The sequence below is a fragment of the Myotis yumanensis genome, unplaced genomic scaffold (assembly GCF_028538775.1).
Source record: "Myotis yumanensis isolate MYYU_CA2020_CCGP unplaced genomic scaffold, mMyoYum1.0.hap1 SCAF_9, whole genome shotgun sequence".
Lineage (NCBI taxonomy): Eukaryota > Metazoa > Chordata > Mammalia > Chiroptera > Vespertilionidae > Myotis > Myotis yumanensis.
Genome location: NW_027223760.1, coordinates 38034363 through 38051670, shown reverse-complemented (window position 1 = coordinate 38051670; position 17308 = coordinate 38034363). Strand labels below are relative to the sequence as shown.

At 37.7% G+C, this 17308-nt stretch overlaps 1 protein-coding gene across 3 annotated transcripts in view; it reads right to left on the bottom strand.

The window, feature by feature from the left end:
• Positions 1 to 17308, bottom strand: part of CUL1 (cullin 1) — a 95541-nt gene that overhangs the window by 31286 nt on the left and 46947 nt on the right. For all 3 annotated transcript variants that reach the window (XM_070424094.1, XM_070424095.1, XM_070424093.1), the window contains exons 3-7: positions 11826 to 12000; positions 9663 to 9830; positions 6706 to 6756; positions 6406 to 6496; positions 5598 to 5761 (exon numbers count right to left, since the gene is read on the bottom strand). In XM_070424094.1, coding sequence (XP_070280195.1) covers positions 5598 to 5761; positions 6406 to 6496; positions 6706 to 6756; positions 9663 to 9830; positions 11826 to 12000 — 649 coding nt within the window. The remainder of the gene's footprint in view (positions 1 to 5597; positions 5762 to 6405; positions 6497 to 6705; positions 6757 to 9662; positions 9831 to 11825; positions 12001 to 17308) is intronic.

Here is a 17308-nt window from a genome sequence, read left to right as displayed (position 1 = left end):
CCCTGATGTGTTCCATTTTCTCTGCAATATAACATTTCCCCTTCAAACTCCTCTTTTAATGACTTAATGAGGTTATAATGATCCATTTTCTTCCTTTTATGTGTGGCATTTCACCTTTGGGGGTAATACTTCTATCTGACACTGAGAAACCTATAGACACTTCCTATATGTAGAACACCAAGAGCCACTACTTTTGACTGGAAGCTACTTGGAGTAGAAATGACCACATGGAAATAATTATTAGTAATTACATATTTTTTAAAATTTTAATTAAAACATTATGGCCAATCTCTGGCCAATCATTAAATATATGCACCTCTGAAATCTACTGGATTACTTAAGAGTCTCAATTTCTCACATTGCCCTTCAAAAAGAAAAATAACACAAAGATACAATTTAACAGAATAGCAAAATTAATCAAAGTAATAAATTTTACAATACATCACACCAAAAATATGCGTGGTGTAAAGTTTCACTGAGGAACTACTAAATTACCAAAGCAAAAAAGATATTTTAATGATAATCTGAAATTATTCAGGTGATCTGAAATAAGAGAGACAAAAACTATATTTTGTAATATAAGAATGCCAATACTCTCCAAATGATTTTTAAATTTGGCATAATTTTGGAGAACTCTGGAAAAATTCAACTGGAAGAATAAACACCCAAGAGCCAAGAAAACATAAAATAAAAAAACCCCAATTAGAACTTGCAACTGTCAAGACTTAACGAGACAACTGTTTAAATTACAGAAGTTAGATCCTCGTACATTCTAAATAGTTAATTGTGAACAATAAATAAACTTGAAAAGTATTTGTAGTATGTATCAAAAGGTCAATATCCTTAATATATAATCTCTGAAAAAAATCAATGAGTATAGCCAAATAAAAACACGGAAAAGGAAAAAACAATTTACAAATGAAGAAATAAAAAAACTTAAAGTTTTCAATAAGAGCTAATTAGTTAAATTACAGCGTCCCAGGCTTATACGTTTGTTTTACTTATATTTTCCAAAAAGTTTATAGTTAACGTGTATTTTTTTCTGATTACAAAGTTATTTTAAAAAACAGTAAGAGATCTTTATGTGCTTGAACTCGGAAGTTCTACATTAAGAACCTGCTGCTTCCTATCTAATATTTCATTAAGCCGGATACTTTAAGAGTTAAAGCTGATGAAATATAGAGCATGTAAACCCCAAAGTGCCACTTTCTGTCTTAAGTTAAATCATTTCCTGGAAGAACATAATCACTTTGGGCAGCAAAAATTCATCTCTTAAAAACTTTGCCTTCTCCGGCAGCAAGTTTTTATCCCTTCCCAAACAGGGCTGATTTATTCTGGGGGCACAGGCTCTCCACCTCTTGGTCTACAAAGTAGAAGCATTCTATAAACCCTTCCTGCAGCAGCCCAGAGAGAAGGGAACCGTAACTGGTACCTAAGGGGCCTCAGCAATCACTTATTTTACACACAAGTAAAGAAACCAAGGTCCTAGGTGTTACATTGTTGTAGTATTAGGTTTCAGGCATGACATTCTTTGTTGATTTTAAGTCAAGCTCTTGATTGTCACTGTACTTGGAGGATTGGAGGAAAGTATATTAGAATACCAAGATCAAATTCAAAATGACTAAATATAACTGTCCCCTATACCTAATAATTCTATTAGAATCAGTTTGCAGTAAAAACAACAACAAAAAAAGGTAAGGAAACAATTTTCAACCTGTGTGCTGCAAAATTTTAAAAACACAATACTTGCCCGCCGGCATGGCTCATTGGTTGAGCGTCAACCTATGAACCAGGTGGTCACGGTTCAATTACCGGTCAGGGGACATGCCTAGGTTGCAGGCTTGATCCCAGTGAGGGTGTATGCAGGAAGCAGCCTATCAATGATTCTCTCTCATCATTGATGTTTCTATCTCTCTCTCCCTTTTCCTTCCTCTCTGAAATCAATAAAAATATATTTTAAAAACTAACAAACAAAAAACAACATGCAATACTTGACTATTTAGTCAAGGGGACCAACCTCTTTTCCCTTCGATTGTCAAATTTTTAAAAATGACAACCAACACAAAGATAACTGCCTGGTGTGAATGAGTCAAAATTATACCTATTTTATTGTGTCGGATCAGCAAACAAATGTATTTTTTTGGTGTCCTGCAGAATTTTAATAATTAGTATATGTGTGCCATGAGATGAAAAAGGTTGAAAATTGCTGAAGTAAGACATAGTTTATTTTTAAAGTTTAAAATGACATTAGAAACCTAGAGTAGTCAGATATTTTTGTAGCTCAGATTAGTCTCAGTGACAAGACTGCAAGATACATTAAAATACTGATGTGGCACCCTAGCCGGTTTGGCTCAGTGGATAGACCATTGGCCTATGGACTGAGGGGTGGGTCCCAGATTCTATTCTGGTCAAGGGCACATGCCTGGGTTGCGGGCTTGATCCCCAGTAGGGGACGTGCAGGAGACAGCCGATCAATGATTCTCTCTCATCATCATTGATGTTTCTCTCTCTCTCTCCCTTCCCCTTCCTCTCTGAAATCAATAAAAAATATATTTAAAAAAAAAAAATACTGATGTGGCTCAGGGTTGCTCATTCACTGAAGCCTCCTTAGAAAGAGAAGCCAAAGATCCTCCAGACCTTCCATTCATAACACAGAAATAGGGACAGAGACCCCCAGAGTATGTGGATATTCAGTCCAATTTGGCTGCTGAAAGCAGAATACGAATTTCTCGATATTCACGCTTTATCTCAGTATTGTTCATGAGTTTTGTATTCTATTTCCCGATAACATGTTGTAATATAAACATAATTCCACCTTAAGTCACTGAATAAAATGGGCCATCTTTATTCTATGGTGTTGCACACACCCAGACATATGGAGATTCTGATCAATGCACAGGTATAGTAACAAATACATCATGCTTTGCTGTTTGCCAAATATAACATGTATATCTACAATAGCTTATTAGTCCCATTTTACAGATGAAGAATCTGAGAAACAAAAGATTAAGGTCAATCCCCTAGTAAATGGTGGAGTGGGGATTTAAAACTAGACTTATAGCCCGGTTCTGAGATGCAAGGTTATGTGTAGGTAAGAGCAGAACTGTTTGCATGGTTAATTGCAACTTTGTGCTCATAGATTCTATGCATAAGGACTTCCTGAATGTGATGAAAATCATGTATGATAAGATCCAATCAATTTGGACCAAACCTTTAGCCCTCTAGAAAGAAATCCACTCTAAGAAACCAGGATGCAGGAAGCATCCTGCTCCCTGGAAGGCAGGCCCATACTGGGTTGAAAACACCCAGGCCATTACAAATCTTTGCTCTTCACATTGCCATTGGTTCCATGCCTGATTTTAAAAACAGACTACCGCCCAAGCCAGCCTGGCTCAGTGGATAGAATGTTGGCCTTCGAATTGAAGGGTCCCAGGTTCAATTCTGGTCAAGGGCATGTACCTTGGTTGCAGGCCTGCTCCCCGACCCCTGGTCAGGGTGTGTGTGGGAGGCAACCAATCAATGTGCCTCTCTCACACTGATGTTCTTCTCTCTGTATCTATTCCTTTCCCTTCCATTCTCTCAAAAAAAAAAAAAAAAAAAAAGGAAGAATATCCTCAGGTGAGGATTACCAAATGCCCTGCTTGGGGCGTGCTTATGGTCTAAAACAGGGGTCCTCAAACTTTTTAAACAGGGGGCCAGTTCACTGTCCCTCAGACCATTGGAGGGCCGAACTATAGTTAAAAAAAAAAAACAAACTATGAACAAATTCCTATGCACACTGCACATATCTTATTTTGAAGTAAAAAAACAAAATGGGAACAAATACAATATTTGTATTTGCATGTGGCCCGCGGGCCGTAGTTTGAGGACCCCTGGTCTAAAAAGCTGATTTCCTTGCACCAAGTTACTACTAGTACACTTTCCTCAGGGCGGGTGCTGGTAGGACCTCAGTCCACGTCAAAATTCATGGAAAGAACAGGCTCACCCACTGCTGTGGATGTGCACCTTGACTAAAGTAAATGGCCCCCCTTTTAAAACATGCACCATTTTAAAAGACTCACCATAAATAGAATTCCATAAAAGATGTATTTATAAAAACTACACTGCCAAACTAAAATTAAATAACAGGCAATGCTAAGATTCAAAACAGATTATGTTTCAAAAGTCCATTTGTAGGCAGCTGTTTGAAACTCTGGACAAGCTGGTTAGGTTCCAGGTCAGCATACAAAAGCTGACTTAACCCACAAATATATACAAAGAACTATTACAATTCCAAGTATAATACTTTTCAAGAGTTCTGTTTTTGTTAGGTTGTGAGATATCAGAAATTTGTTAAGGACTTTCAAGGTCAAACTTCTAAAGCCCACTTATAATCACAACCCTATGGGAAATACACCAAGAACATCACAAAAATGTGGTTCGAGAGGGAGCTTCTGGTCTTATTAAGCTGCCTTACTAGCTTTCTATTTCAGTTTGCAGAAAAATTGCTTCTATAGCTCACGTGCTCTCCCAGGAAAAGAGCACAAGGAGCAAAGCACACAGCAGACATAGCTGGCCTCAGATTCCCTGGAAATCTCGTTGTACATCTCGTACATATTGGTGGAGCCAAACCCTGCCCTTAAGTGAAGTCTGATTGGAACACAGCCACACCTATCTATGTAGAGGTTGCCATGGCTGCTTTCCCACCACAGCAGCAGAGCTGAACAGCTGCATGGAGACCACAAGTTGCACAAAGTCTAAAACATTTACTATGTGGCCCTTTGCAGAAAGTTCGCTAACTCTGGACCTGGGTCACTCCTCAGAATGTTCATCTAAGATACCTGGATCACCAAGAAAGAGAACAAGGAACCACCACACTAGAACTTCATCATAACCTCACTGGGTACAGAGAAGGCTCATGATCCAGGCCCATTCTGACCTTCTGCACAAGGACGGGGTCCTGTGGTGTTAGGAGAGTCTCTCCTCTAACATAGACTAGAAGCCTGTGTCGCAGATTATTAGGGGATTTAAAAAAATTTCTGTATTGATTTCACAGGGGAAGGGAGAGGGAGATAGAGACAGAAACATCAATGAAAGAATCATGATTGGCTACTTCCTGCACGCCGCCTACTGGGGATCAAGCCTGCAATCCAAGCATGTGCCCTTGACTGGAATCGAACCCGGGACTCTCTAGTCCACAGGCTGATGCTCTAACTACTGAGCCAAACCAGCTAGGGGTAGGGGATATTTTATAAACAAAAAAGCAAAGCTTAAAGTCTGCAAATTTGAGACTATTTGTTTAAAACTTATTTTCTCTCAACCTGGTGAGACTGTGGTTCCCACTAACGTTGAGATACATTCTAGGAGAGGCAGTGCAAAACATACAAGTCATACAGCTATTATGCTTCTCTCTTTAGAACAGTGAAGACAGCACTGAGTTGTGATTATTAAACTAATTTACAATAGCTCCTAGACCAATCAAAACCATTTGCACCTGCTATAGACACACAGTCACACTGCCCACGAAGAAAGTTGCACATAATATACTAAAGAGAAGAATTCATCTGACAGCAGTAATTTTCATTGAAGGCCACTTAAGGTACTTTGTTGAAGCTCACCTTTTTCATGTACTCAGTAACTGGGTTCTGCTGCAAGAATTCAGTACTCTCTCTGGTATAAAATCTCTCTGTATCAGCCAAAAACTGAGACTCAAAGGATTCTTTATACACTGTTAACGTAGGACCCTTCGCAAATGCATCATCTTCATTCAGCCCCAATTCCACTAGAAAGAAATATAAAGTGTATTTCAATTACCCTATTTTTTATATTTTACAGAATATACTTAGGTGTAGCATCCAATTTAAGTTATGCTTAAAAGGTAAATGTGAAATGGCAGGACATAAAGTCTGTTATTCACTAGTATTAAAGTACACTGTTTCCATAAAATAAAAAATGAAAAACCATACAAGACATACAAAAGGAAGTAATTCTGACCAATGGCCAGGCATGCTTCAAAGTTATCATGAAGCTTCTTTAGAAAACTTTTTATATTTCCTGACAGTGTAGAAAGTGTAAGACTTTACTGGTTTTTCCATCTCAATTTTCCAAGCTGATATAAATTTCTGGTTATAATTCACCTCCATTAATGACACTGTCATATTATATATCCAGTAATTCAGCATGAGACCAGAAAAGAAAATAATTCAAATGTCTATTACATCAAATTTTCCTTAAGGTACAAGGACCAAACAATTTTATGATGGGTAATATCAAATAGAATCACACTAACTTTAAGAGAATTATTAAGTACCCTTGTAAATTCTACCTGTAATCTTGATAAAATATTTTAAAATAAATCTGTTGGAGTACTGTTATAACTGATATTTGATATGACAACATTGAATAAATTAAAGGAAAACTGTTTACCATAAGACTGTACAACTCCACTAATCAGTCTTGTATTGATGGTTTCACCATTTCTTTCCTTTTCAATCAGTTTTAAAACAGCATTGGTTACCTTCAGAAAGGACATAGGAAAAAGATGTGTAGATTATAGGCTACGTATGTATTGTATTACTACATATCTTTTAAACATTTAAATCCATTAAACAATGCGAAGATGAGAGATACTATTGAGACGTTCCAAAGGAGATAGGAAGACAATGGCTGAGAGATGAAATCTGTAGGGGTTTCATAAGGAAAGTGGCATACACACTCCAACAGTACCTGTTTGTTCAAGGGCCTGAATAGACAATCTCTCCAAGTCACCAATGCGAGCTGGATGAAAAGAAAAAGGAAAGTGTAAAATGTCTATACTTTCACTGTGTTTTTCTAAGACTGAAGTCACAGCAACTAGCTGGACCCTAGGTCATACTGATCAATAGTTCTAGATTATAACTCAGTAAATCTGTCATCACGATGAAATCAGAGCCACTCTGAGTTAGCACCTCCAAGGGGCATCACAACACAGCTCTTTATCAGCACACACTTCAGAAAAAAATTGAGATTAAGGAGAACATACGTATCAGTTTAAAGGGCACCTGTAGATGCAATCTATAACATTCCCTAGGCCAAATTTAAGTTTTTACTTCACAACACACTTAATGAAGATAATTTTTAAAACTTTTAAAAATGTCCACAGATGTTATATCAGAAAGTTACTAAAAAAAGCCCCCCCCCCCCCCCAAAAAGTTATAATTCATGCATGACTTTTTAACTGTTTGTTGAGAGCGGTATTATTCAGCTAAAATAATATTCACATTTAAGACACTGTAACGCTCATTTACACTGTTGAGAAACTCACTTAAACATAAATGTTATCAGTCTTATTTTCCCCAAATGCAACCAAAGATAAAACTGGGTTTATGTAAGACATCTTTCTGAATTATATGAAAATTTAATTTGTATACCGAACTTTCACTGAGTGGTACTTACACACACACACACACACACACACACCTGAAAGTGATATTTAAAAGTATTTTTAATAAAGCACGAACAACATGTACTCTAGTGTTCCTCTCTGATGCAGAGTGAGGCCACCGGTGGGCAGTGGGGAAAATGCAATGTGGTGGCCGAAAATTTACAGGAAAGACATACTACACCTTTAAAAATAACTTTTTCCAAACATTTTTTCTAAATTAAGACAGCCTTAGAGGGAAGGGAGAAAGGAAGAAGAACCAGGCAGCTAAGAAAGCAGGACCAGCATAAACCAGAGGAGACTCAGAGGAACAGATGGGGGGGCGAATGCTTGCTGGATCACTTCAATATGTCAGTAACAAAATTAATTTATTTCCATGGTTGACTTAAAAGGAAGCCAACAACGTTTTTTTTCATATACAGTTTATGAAACCAACAACTTCTTATAATTAAAAAGGAAAAAAAGAATAATTAGGAAAAAAGTGAAACTTTACATTTGGTAACAAAGCATCCCCATCCCCACCCTCTGGAGATTCTGGAAGACAAAACAAGAGGTTAATGTACAAGAACTGTTCAGTGTTGACTGACACTTGAACTTTAAATGAATTAAACAGGCTCATCAGAAGAGCATATACAGGAAATACTGCTTCTACCCTTTCCTAAAAACTTATGGCTGTACGTTGTATTTCCAAACAGTAATTGTAGCATTTAAGGATGTATTAAGTATGAATGTTGAAAGTAATTTTTTTAAAAAGCAGTTGAATCTTAAGAAACATACTCTATAAAGTATATTTGCACTTCTTTATATTTGCTTTAACTGCTACTAAATATGCTAGAAAAAAGTTAAGAAAATTAATGATTTTTAGGACTGTGTGATGTTAACAGAGGGTGGATGTATTGTAGGTCAAGCAGGCTTCCAAGAGGAAACTGACTCAAATCATGCCGATTCCTACATGGACAAGAGAGCATTTTGTAAGTGGAAAATAAAGGGGGAAGTACAAAAAGCTCAAATGAAAACACTGAACCCAGCAAGTTTTGTTAAAACCACATAACTATATAACAGAGCACAATTATGGAGCAATAATGCTTTGGTATAGAAATTGAGCTGTACATATAAATGATAAAAATGTGCCGAAACCGGTTTGGCTCAGTGGATAGAGCGTCGGCCTGCGGACTGAAAGGTCCCGGGTTCGATTCCGGTCAAGGGCATGTACCTTGGTTGCGGGCACATCCCCAGTAGGAGATGTGCAGGAGGCAGCTGATCGATGTTTCTAACTCTCTATCTCTCCCTTCCTCTCTGTAAAAAATCAATAAAATATATTTAAAAAAAAAAAAGTGCCACGACTCTGTGATACATTGTTTTTCTTTCAACTACATTTGTGAGGGTAAAGCAACCCTGCTATCACACAACATTCTTGGACATAGGGATAATATAATTATGCAGAACTTGACATTTTCACACTACTGGTTCTTAAGGGGTCCTGTCTGGTTACCCAATACCCCATCATCAACAAACAGGCCATGCTGCTCTGAGTCCTCCTGTCAACAAGTCACAACAGAGTCTCCAACTCGACTATGCACCAGAGGGCTTGCTAAAACATACTGCTGGGCCCATTTCCAGAGCTTCTAATTAAGTCTAGGCTGAGGCCCAATAATTAGCACTCCTAACAAGCTCCCAGGTGAAGTGATGCTGCAGGTTTGGGGACTACAATGTGTAAGCCAGTGAGCCTAACAAAAACTTCCTTGACTGAAGAAACTTATTAATGAAGGTGATTTAACAAATTAGCTTCAAAATTTATTTTCACGCAGTCTTAAAAAAAAACAACCAACCACCATCAATTGTAAACTCTACAACGATCATTCTGGATATCATGTTACTGTATAAAGTGAGGGGAGAAGGATTTCACAGTCCTCTCTGCGAAGCAGTTTCCCAGATCCTGGCTGGAGTGTCAGGGAAGGGCCCTGATGGGCCTGACTCAGCCAGGAGTCAGGCTTTCAGTGAAACCTGATGGCTGGTCAAATAAATGAAGAAGGAACTTTTAATGAGAAACCGCAGAAGTGTGCAGGTTGAATTTTAGATCTCTGGTTTACTCACCCTTCTCCCTACTTGCCACAAATTAAGGGTCATTTATTGATAAATTAAAACGAGGGAAATTAGCCTACTATTCTGAAAATAGCTTAACATTTGCCTAGATTCCCCCAACTGAAAAGATGACACATCACTAAGAAAACAGACATTTGAAAGGTGTTCTAAGAAGTCTTACAGAATAGATTTCATATATTCCTTTTCGTCCTTCATCACATTCACGGCGAACCCAATGTCTATTGAGGTAGGCACAAATTCCATTCAGAACTTTACTGGAAAACCGGTAATCTTCCCACTGCTGAGTGTAGAACTTCAGTACACTCTCATCCATCAAGTCTTCTCCATCCTGAAAACAAGGGAACTATAGCTTTAAAGGTGACTACTGTGTCACATAATAAAAGCTAACTAAAACAAACATATTGTTTTTAAAACACATTAATGGATATGGTTCTAGATGGGTTAAATTATTCTGTTTACAAAAACATGCTCATTAATTTGAATTTTCACAAGGATATGGCTCATGAGGACTAAAGAGAGGATTTTATTTAAAATTATTTCATCTCAAACTGGCACTTTTTTCATGGTGTTAAATATATATACACACTCATAAAAAGAACCCTCAATTTTAGAGTATGAGAGTAATTCCTTTTTGTTAACAAACAAGAATTCACCTCAAAATCATCCTTTTGATATCTTTTGTCTGTTAGAAGATTAACATGTCTTGTTCACAATTTAGATCATGGGCCAATACCATTTATTTTTAAATTCATCTTCCTTCTTCATTAGGTTTACTTAAAAATTATAAAAATTTAAAGCTTTTTGCGGTAATCTGTTACATTTTTATAATAAGTATAATTTGTTAACAAGACTTCATGAGGAAACTGTACATTAACGAAAATTATTTTTACTGAGCTGTAACTTAAATCACAAATTTTTATTTGAAGAAAACTAACTTGAAATTTTTTCTTAGGTATTAATAACATCTACAGAGTGTTATCCCTTAACACGGAGCATGAAATGGCAGAATCACAGAGAAGTGCTGTACAGGAGAACACAGGAGGTGGAGCCAGAGGGAGGGCGCACCTCCGTGACTGTGAACAAGAACGAAGGGCCTGGGCGAGCCCAGTAACTGCTCTCAGACTCAGGGTCATGTAAAACAGCACCACACTATATGGTCCACAGCAATCCAACAGTCCTATGAAAACCTGATCATATCGTGATACAACCACACTTTTGTTCATTTAAATTTACATAATAAGAAATCAAATGTAAAGTTAAGCTATTCTGGATTATACTATTCGACCTTTTTAAAAAAACAATCTCACTGATAGCATGGCTATAAATACTTTATACAATACAAAATACGTTCTTTACTTTAATACTAAAGAATAATTCCAGTGTTCATTTTACAGTGTTCTTAATAAAAACAAGGAGGACACAGTAGCTTCAGTAAGACATTAGAAACAGTTTAGGGAACATGAAAAGGATACTATCTAAGTCATAACCTGTGGTCAATCTATTCTGTTAGAATGCTTAAAGTTTCCAATTAGCTTGTAAAATATATTTAAAAAACAATTTTGAAATATGCTGAAATTTTTGCCTATTATCTGTGTAAATAAAAAAATCTTTAAAAATATATACACAGAACGCCAATTCCCAGAGTAAAGAGTAGAGATGTCTTCACTCACTCTATGTAATACGTGTAGCACCAGATGCAGGAGCCACTGGCCCATCCTGTGGCTGGATGGAAGGCATCACACTGCCTTTGCTACAGAGGATGGAGACTGGGGAAGAAAAAGGCAGAAGATGAAGGGGAAAAACTCCATCGCTGCCCAAGCGAGAAGCTCAGAGCAGGAGGAACCCACACTTGAAGGCAATGGTGTTCTAGTGAAACCCATCCTAGCCAAGGGCACAATTTCATTGTAGCTCGGAGATATACCATGTGATTGTGTGTAAAAGGCAAGATTCACATTGGGAAAATGTGGTTACTATAGGTTGGAAAACCTCACAATCACACGTACATTCTGATTCAGAACAGCACATTGGGTTCCAAGTACAAGACAGGTCATTTGAATTCATAATTATATACTTTAAACAGTTCATCAATTTCTAACAACCAAATCACAAAATGGTTAGCAATTTAAGGAAAGAGTATTACTATAATGTAAGGATATCGAAAACTCCTAATTTAACAAATTAACAAAACACCCGCACGCAAACTCAATGATGAAAACAATAAACAAATGACAGTGAAAGATTTAGCACTGAAATTAGATTTATTATTTCACTATCTTTTTAATGTTCTATTAGAAATGCTCAGCATATTTGTCAAACGTCTTACCTTAAGAAGATTTGTCAAGTAATTCTTCAAAAATTCTTTAAGTCGTTTGTATAATTCCAAGCCAACAAATTGCGCTCCCCCAGGCGTTTGCCCCTTTTTCGATTTAGAAGGAGGGACGCCAGCCCCTCGCGTTTGGTTTGACTGGTGAACACTCGTGCAGTAGTTATAAACATGACTTGGAGAAAAGTTAAGGAAATCAACATGCACCCTCGATAATAAACAGTGATCAATAGGAATGTATTTTCTTATAAAATATCTCAACATCAGTACATTTCCAATGTAGCAACAAAGTCTATTTATTGAAAACTAGAGTGGAGAAGAGACCCCATTATTCACATCCCAATAAAGGTAAAAGTGAACCAGCCCCATTCATAAGTTTGTCTGCAAGCCTTGCAAGCAGCCAGCCCAGGAGGAAGAGAGAAAGTCCAGGAGGAAAGGCGCCAAAAAAACACTGGACCTTCTAGATCAGTGGTTCTCAACCTTCCTAATGCCACGACCCTTTAATACAGTTCCTCATGTTGTCGTGACTCCCAATTTCATTGTTACAAACTGAACATAATTAAAGCATACTGATTAATCACAAAAACAGTATGTAATTATATATGTGTTTTCCGATGGTCTTAGGCGACCCCTGTGAAAGGGTCATTCGACCCCCAAAGGGGTCGCGACCCATGGGTTGAGAACCGCTGTTCTAGATCATTTAATTGCAGCGATTCTCAACCTGTGGGTCTCGACCCTTTTACAGGGGTCGCCTAGGACCATCGGAAAACACATATATAATTACATATTGTTTTTGTGATTAATCACTATGTGTTAATTATGTTCAATCTGTAACAATGAAATTGGGGGTCACCACAACATGAGGAACTGTATTAAAGGGTTGTGGCATTAGGAAGGTTGAAAACCACTGAATGAGACTCTCTCTAGGAAAACTGTCCCAAGTGTATGAGAAGGCAACAGGTACAAAGGAAAGGTTGCAATTACCTACCTCAATAAAAACAAAAAGGTAATAACCACAGTCTATTACAACGCTTAGCTATATTTTCAGAAGCATACATTAAAAATATAGAAATAACCAAAACTTTATTTTAAAATGATTAGTAGATTTAAACAAAGATACATTTTGAGGGTGAAGGACAAAAAAGCAGAAGAAATGGCAGGCAAGAGACCAAATCCTGTTATTCCAACAGAAAAGTTGCAGGTGTCAAACAGATTAACCACAAGAGCAGTGGACATGCACTACTGAGAATTATAGAGATGTGTAAAAACAAACAGAAGAAACAGCCAAAGTCTAAAACAGCTGCCTCTGGGGAGAGGTAGTGGAGAGAATGGGAATGGGGGTTGGTGAGGCAGAAAAGGCTATCCTATACAATAAAAGGCTAATATGCAAATAGACCGAATGGCAGAACAACCGGTTGCTATGACGTGCGCTGACCATCGGGGCGCATGCAGTACATGGTGGGCATCAACAGCAGGTGGCAGAGTGCGGAACATGGAGGGCGTCGGTTGCGGCAGGATGGTGGAGCAGGTGAGCTGGGGTGCCAGACCAAGGTGGGGTGTCAGTTGCTATCATCGGGGTGAGCCTCTGGTGGTTACTGAAAATCCTTTGCTCCCGCATGCCGCGGTCCCACTGGGCGCTAGCACCCACTGCTGGCACCGGGCGGCAGCTGCAGAAGTGGGGCTGCAGGCAGACAGGGGACCAGGGGCTGCGGTGGGAGGGGCCAGGCGGGAACTTGGAGGATGGGCTGAGACCTGCCCCCGTGCCCACCACAGCCTCACGGCCCACAGTTCCTTTCAAGGTGCATGAATTCATGCACTGGGCTCCTAGTCTATATATATAAAACCCTAAGTGACTGGTCAACTGGTAGACCGTTTGATAGGTCACTATGATGTGCACTGACCACCAGGGGGCAGACGCTCAATGCAGGAGCTGCCCCCTGGTGGTCAGTGCACTCCCATAGCGGGAGTGTTGCTCAGCTGACCGACAGGCGCCAGACACAGAGCTCAGAGCTCAGGTGAGTGGCGAGAGCCTCTCTTGCCCCCATGGCAACACAGCAGGGCCCGGAGCAGCGCGGCACCAGGCTGAGGTGCACCAGGCCTCTAGTTTTATTATAACCTTTAATACTATTTTAGTGTATCAGCATGTATTTTACTTGGAAAAAATTAAACTGATTCAGGTAGAAAGAAATATCAACAAAACAGAATATTCAGATATATATATATATATATATTTTTTAAATCTTTAGTGGTATATTTTAAGAACTAATAGAGCTATTTCAAGCCAGTGAGTAAAGATAGATTATTCAGTAACTAACATTATGGCAAGAAGAAATTTAAAAAATAAGCCACATTAAAAATATAAGTAGACTAAGAAAATATACAGACAGGAACCATAAAACAAAGAAAATATACAAGTATTATATTTTTTATCTCAGTTTGAAGAAGACCAAAGTCATAAATACTTAATCTGAAAATTTGTAAGTATTTTAATAAAAAATATTTTAAACTAACAGAGTTACTATCTTTAATAAATTAAGGTAATTTAAAGCAATATAGAAAGTTAATCTCTACGGAAACATGGGCAAAATATTTCAACAGAAAATCCAAAAGCTAAAAGAAATATGTATTAATGGCCTCCTCCCCAAATTCCTCAACCTTAGTAATAATAAAAAAAACTATGCCTTAAAACAATGAATCATTAAATGTTTCCAATGCAGAGAGAATCACGGATTATAATATACAATGAAGCTCATGACCCAATTGGAAAAAATCTTACTATTTCCCACTCGTCTCATTCCATCCAAAACCTCCCTAATGTTTTAGGAAATGACGTGGTACAGATTATGACTGATTATTACTATGTACTGCTCCATAATCCACTCCTCCTTCCACTGTTCCTAGGGGCAAAGATACCCATGGTTTGGTGCCTATCATTCCTATGGAAGTTTTTCTATTTTACTGGGTAACTATATATGAAGTTATTTTGTTTTCAAACTTGAGATTACACAAGTTGTAACATGCACATTTGCTCCTGTCATTTGCTTCTGTTAAGATGAGACAGCTCTATTTGTATGCAATATAACACATAGTACAGATTTACAACAATTTATCCACTCTCTTGTTGTTAAGGATCATTTGGTGGGTTCAATTTTTGGCATGATTCTACTTTCTTTTATTTTTTATTTTATTTATTTTTTTTAAAAAATATATTTTATTGATTTTTTACAGAGAGGAAGGGAGAGAGATAGAGAGTTAGAAACATCGATGGGAGAGAAACATCGACCAGCTGCCTCCTGCACATCTCCCACGGGGGATGTGCCCGCAACCCAGGTACATGCCCTTGACCGGAATCGAACCCGGGACCTTTCAGTCCGCAGGCCGACGCTCTATCCACTGAGCCAAACCGGTTTTGGCCTACTTTCTTTTAAATTTGATTTGCACATTGAAGTTTCTAATCTACCTTGAGTACAACTGTATATGATAATGAGCAATGTGTCATACACAGTGTATTATATGGTCTATCCTTTCCCACTATTATGTATTGCTATTTTTAGACTGCCCATTTCATTAAGTTTTCAAGTAGACTGCACAGTTGTTTAGTCTTCTCTTTTTTAAAAAAAGGCCTTATTTATTTTAAATATTTTTTATAATTAATTTTGCCAGAGGCTTGTCTATTAGTCTTTTCAAAGAACCGGTTTGCAACTTATTAATTTTAATCACTGTATCTTTATTTCTGTTCTTTTTATTTCTTTACATTTGCTTTCTTTTTTCTATAAATCCTTGCTTTGGTTGCTTAGCTTTACAATTCCTCCACTTTGCTCTTTCTAATATAAGCTTTGAAAACTACAGATTTTCTCCTCCATACCACTTTGGCTGCATCACCAGGGTCTGATATGTGTTTTCTTTATTAGTTATATTTTATTTTTTTTCCATTATTAGTTCTCTTGATTAAGTGATTTAGAATTTTTTAGATTCAAAGGTGTATTTTCCTTTACCTTAAAAACACGTAATTTCATTTTTAAATTAAACAGAGGATGCTATCTTTTTTATAGTTTTTTTGAAATGTGATGAGACTTACAGCTGAATATGATTTTTTCTTTGTATGTGCTTGAAGGCAATATCCATTCTCTGACTGCTGGGACCCATCAGAGCAAGCTGGTCTGTTTTTCAGATCTTTTATACTGGCCCGGCCGTGTGGCTCAGTGATTGGCCACTGACCTATGGACCAGGAGGTCATGGTTTGATTCCCAGTCAGAGCATATGCCTTGGGTTTCGGACTCGATCCCCAGTAGTGGGCATGCAGGAGGCAGCCGATACATGATGTTTTTCATCAATGTTTTGATGTGTCTATGCTCACCACCATTGAAAAATTCACTTTAAAAAAAATGAGTCTAATAATCTCTGATGGACAAGTTTGGTTTTAAGATTTTATTGTTTTATATTGCTAATTGGATTAACTTCTACCATATTTTGCGTTTCCTATTTTAATTATTTTTCCTTTATGCTGGTTTTCTCCCTTTGCCCTAATGGGTCAATATTCCCTGTTACACTATAGTTTTTATTATGTTGGCATTACACATTATTTATTTGTATTCATGTAATGGCTACCTTAAAATCTGGCATGCCTATTTTGCTTTTCATCAATTCTGATAAATTCTTGGGTTATCTCCTCTGATGCCCCCTTCCACCTTTTCCTATCTTTTCTACTACATGTATGTCGGGCATATTCATGTCACCTTCCTTCCCTATCTCACTTTATTTCTTCAGTCATTCGCCATCACTTTCCCTCTTTGTCCAAACTTCCTAATTTTCCTGGATCTACCGTCTGATTAAGTGATTCTCTCAGCTGTGTCACATTTGCTGGTTACTGTTAATGACTGTATTTTATATTTGTAGAATTTCCTGGTCCTTTTAAAAATCTTATTCTCCAGTGTTTTGTTCCTGTACATTTTTGATTCTGCATATCACTAATTGTCTTAACATACTTAAGAGGCGCTCACTCTCTAAAGATCCTATTGTTGCAGTTCCTGAGGCTCCAGTTCTGTTCATTCTACGTGCTGACTTGTTCCTGTGAACTCTCTCCTCTGCTTCATAACTTTATATACTTTTAAATCTCACTTTCAGTGGTTTCCACATTAATTTCGAGCTTGAGGAAATCCTGTAACAAGTTGGTAGACAAACTCAAAAGTGACAAATTCCCAAGATAGACTTTCCATACTACCCTCACATCCAGAACTCAGCTCAAACTGGTTTCCTAGTTGCCTTCCTGGAACAGTGGATCAGTAATTTTGTTTTCCAGTTCATTTCCTCACTAAAGATTTCTAAGGACATGGGGGCATTATCCCCACCATTTGCCTGAGGCTTTATCTCCTTTTCTGTGTAGCCACCATCTTCCAGCCCACCTCTCATCCAAATCCTTAAAAGCTGCCACAGAGGCTCATAATTCTTACCTAGCACCCAGCTCTAGTTTGCATCCAGGGAAT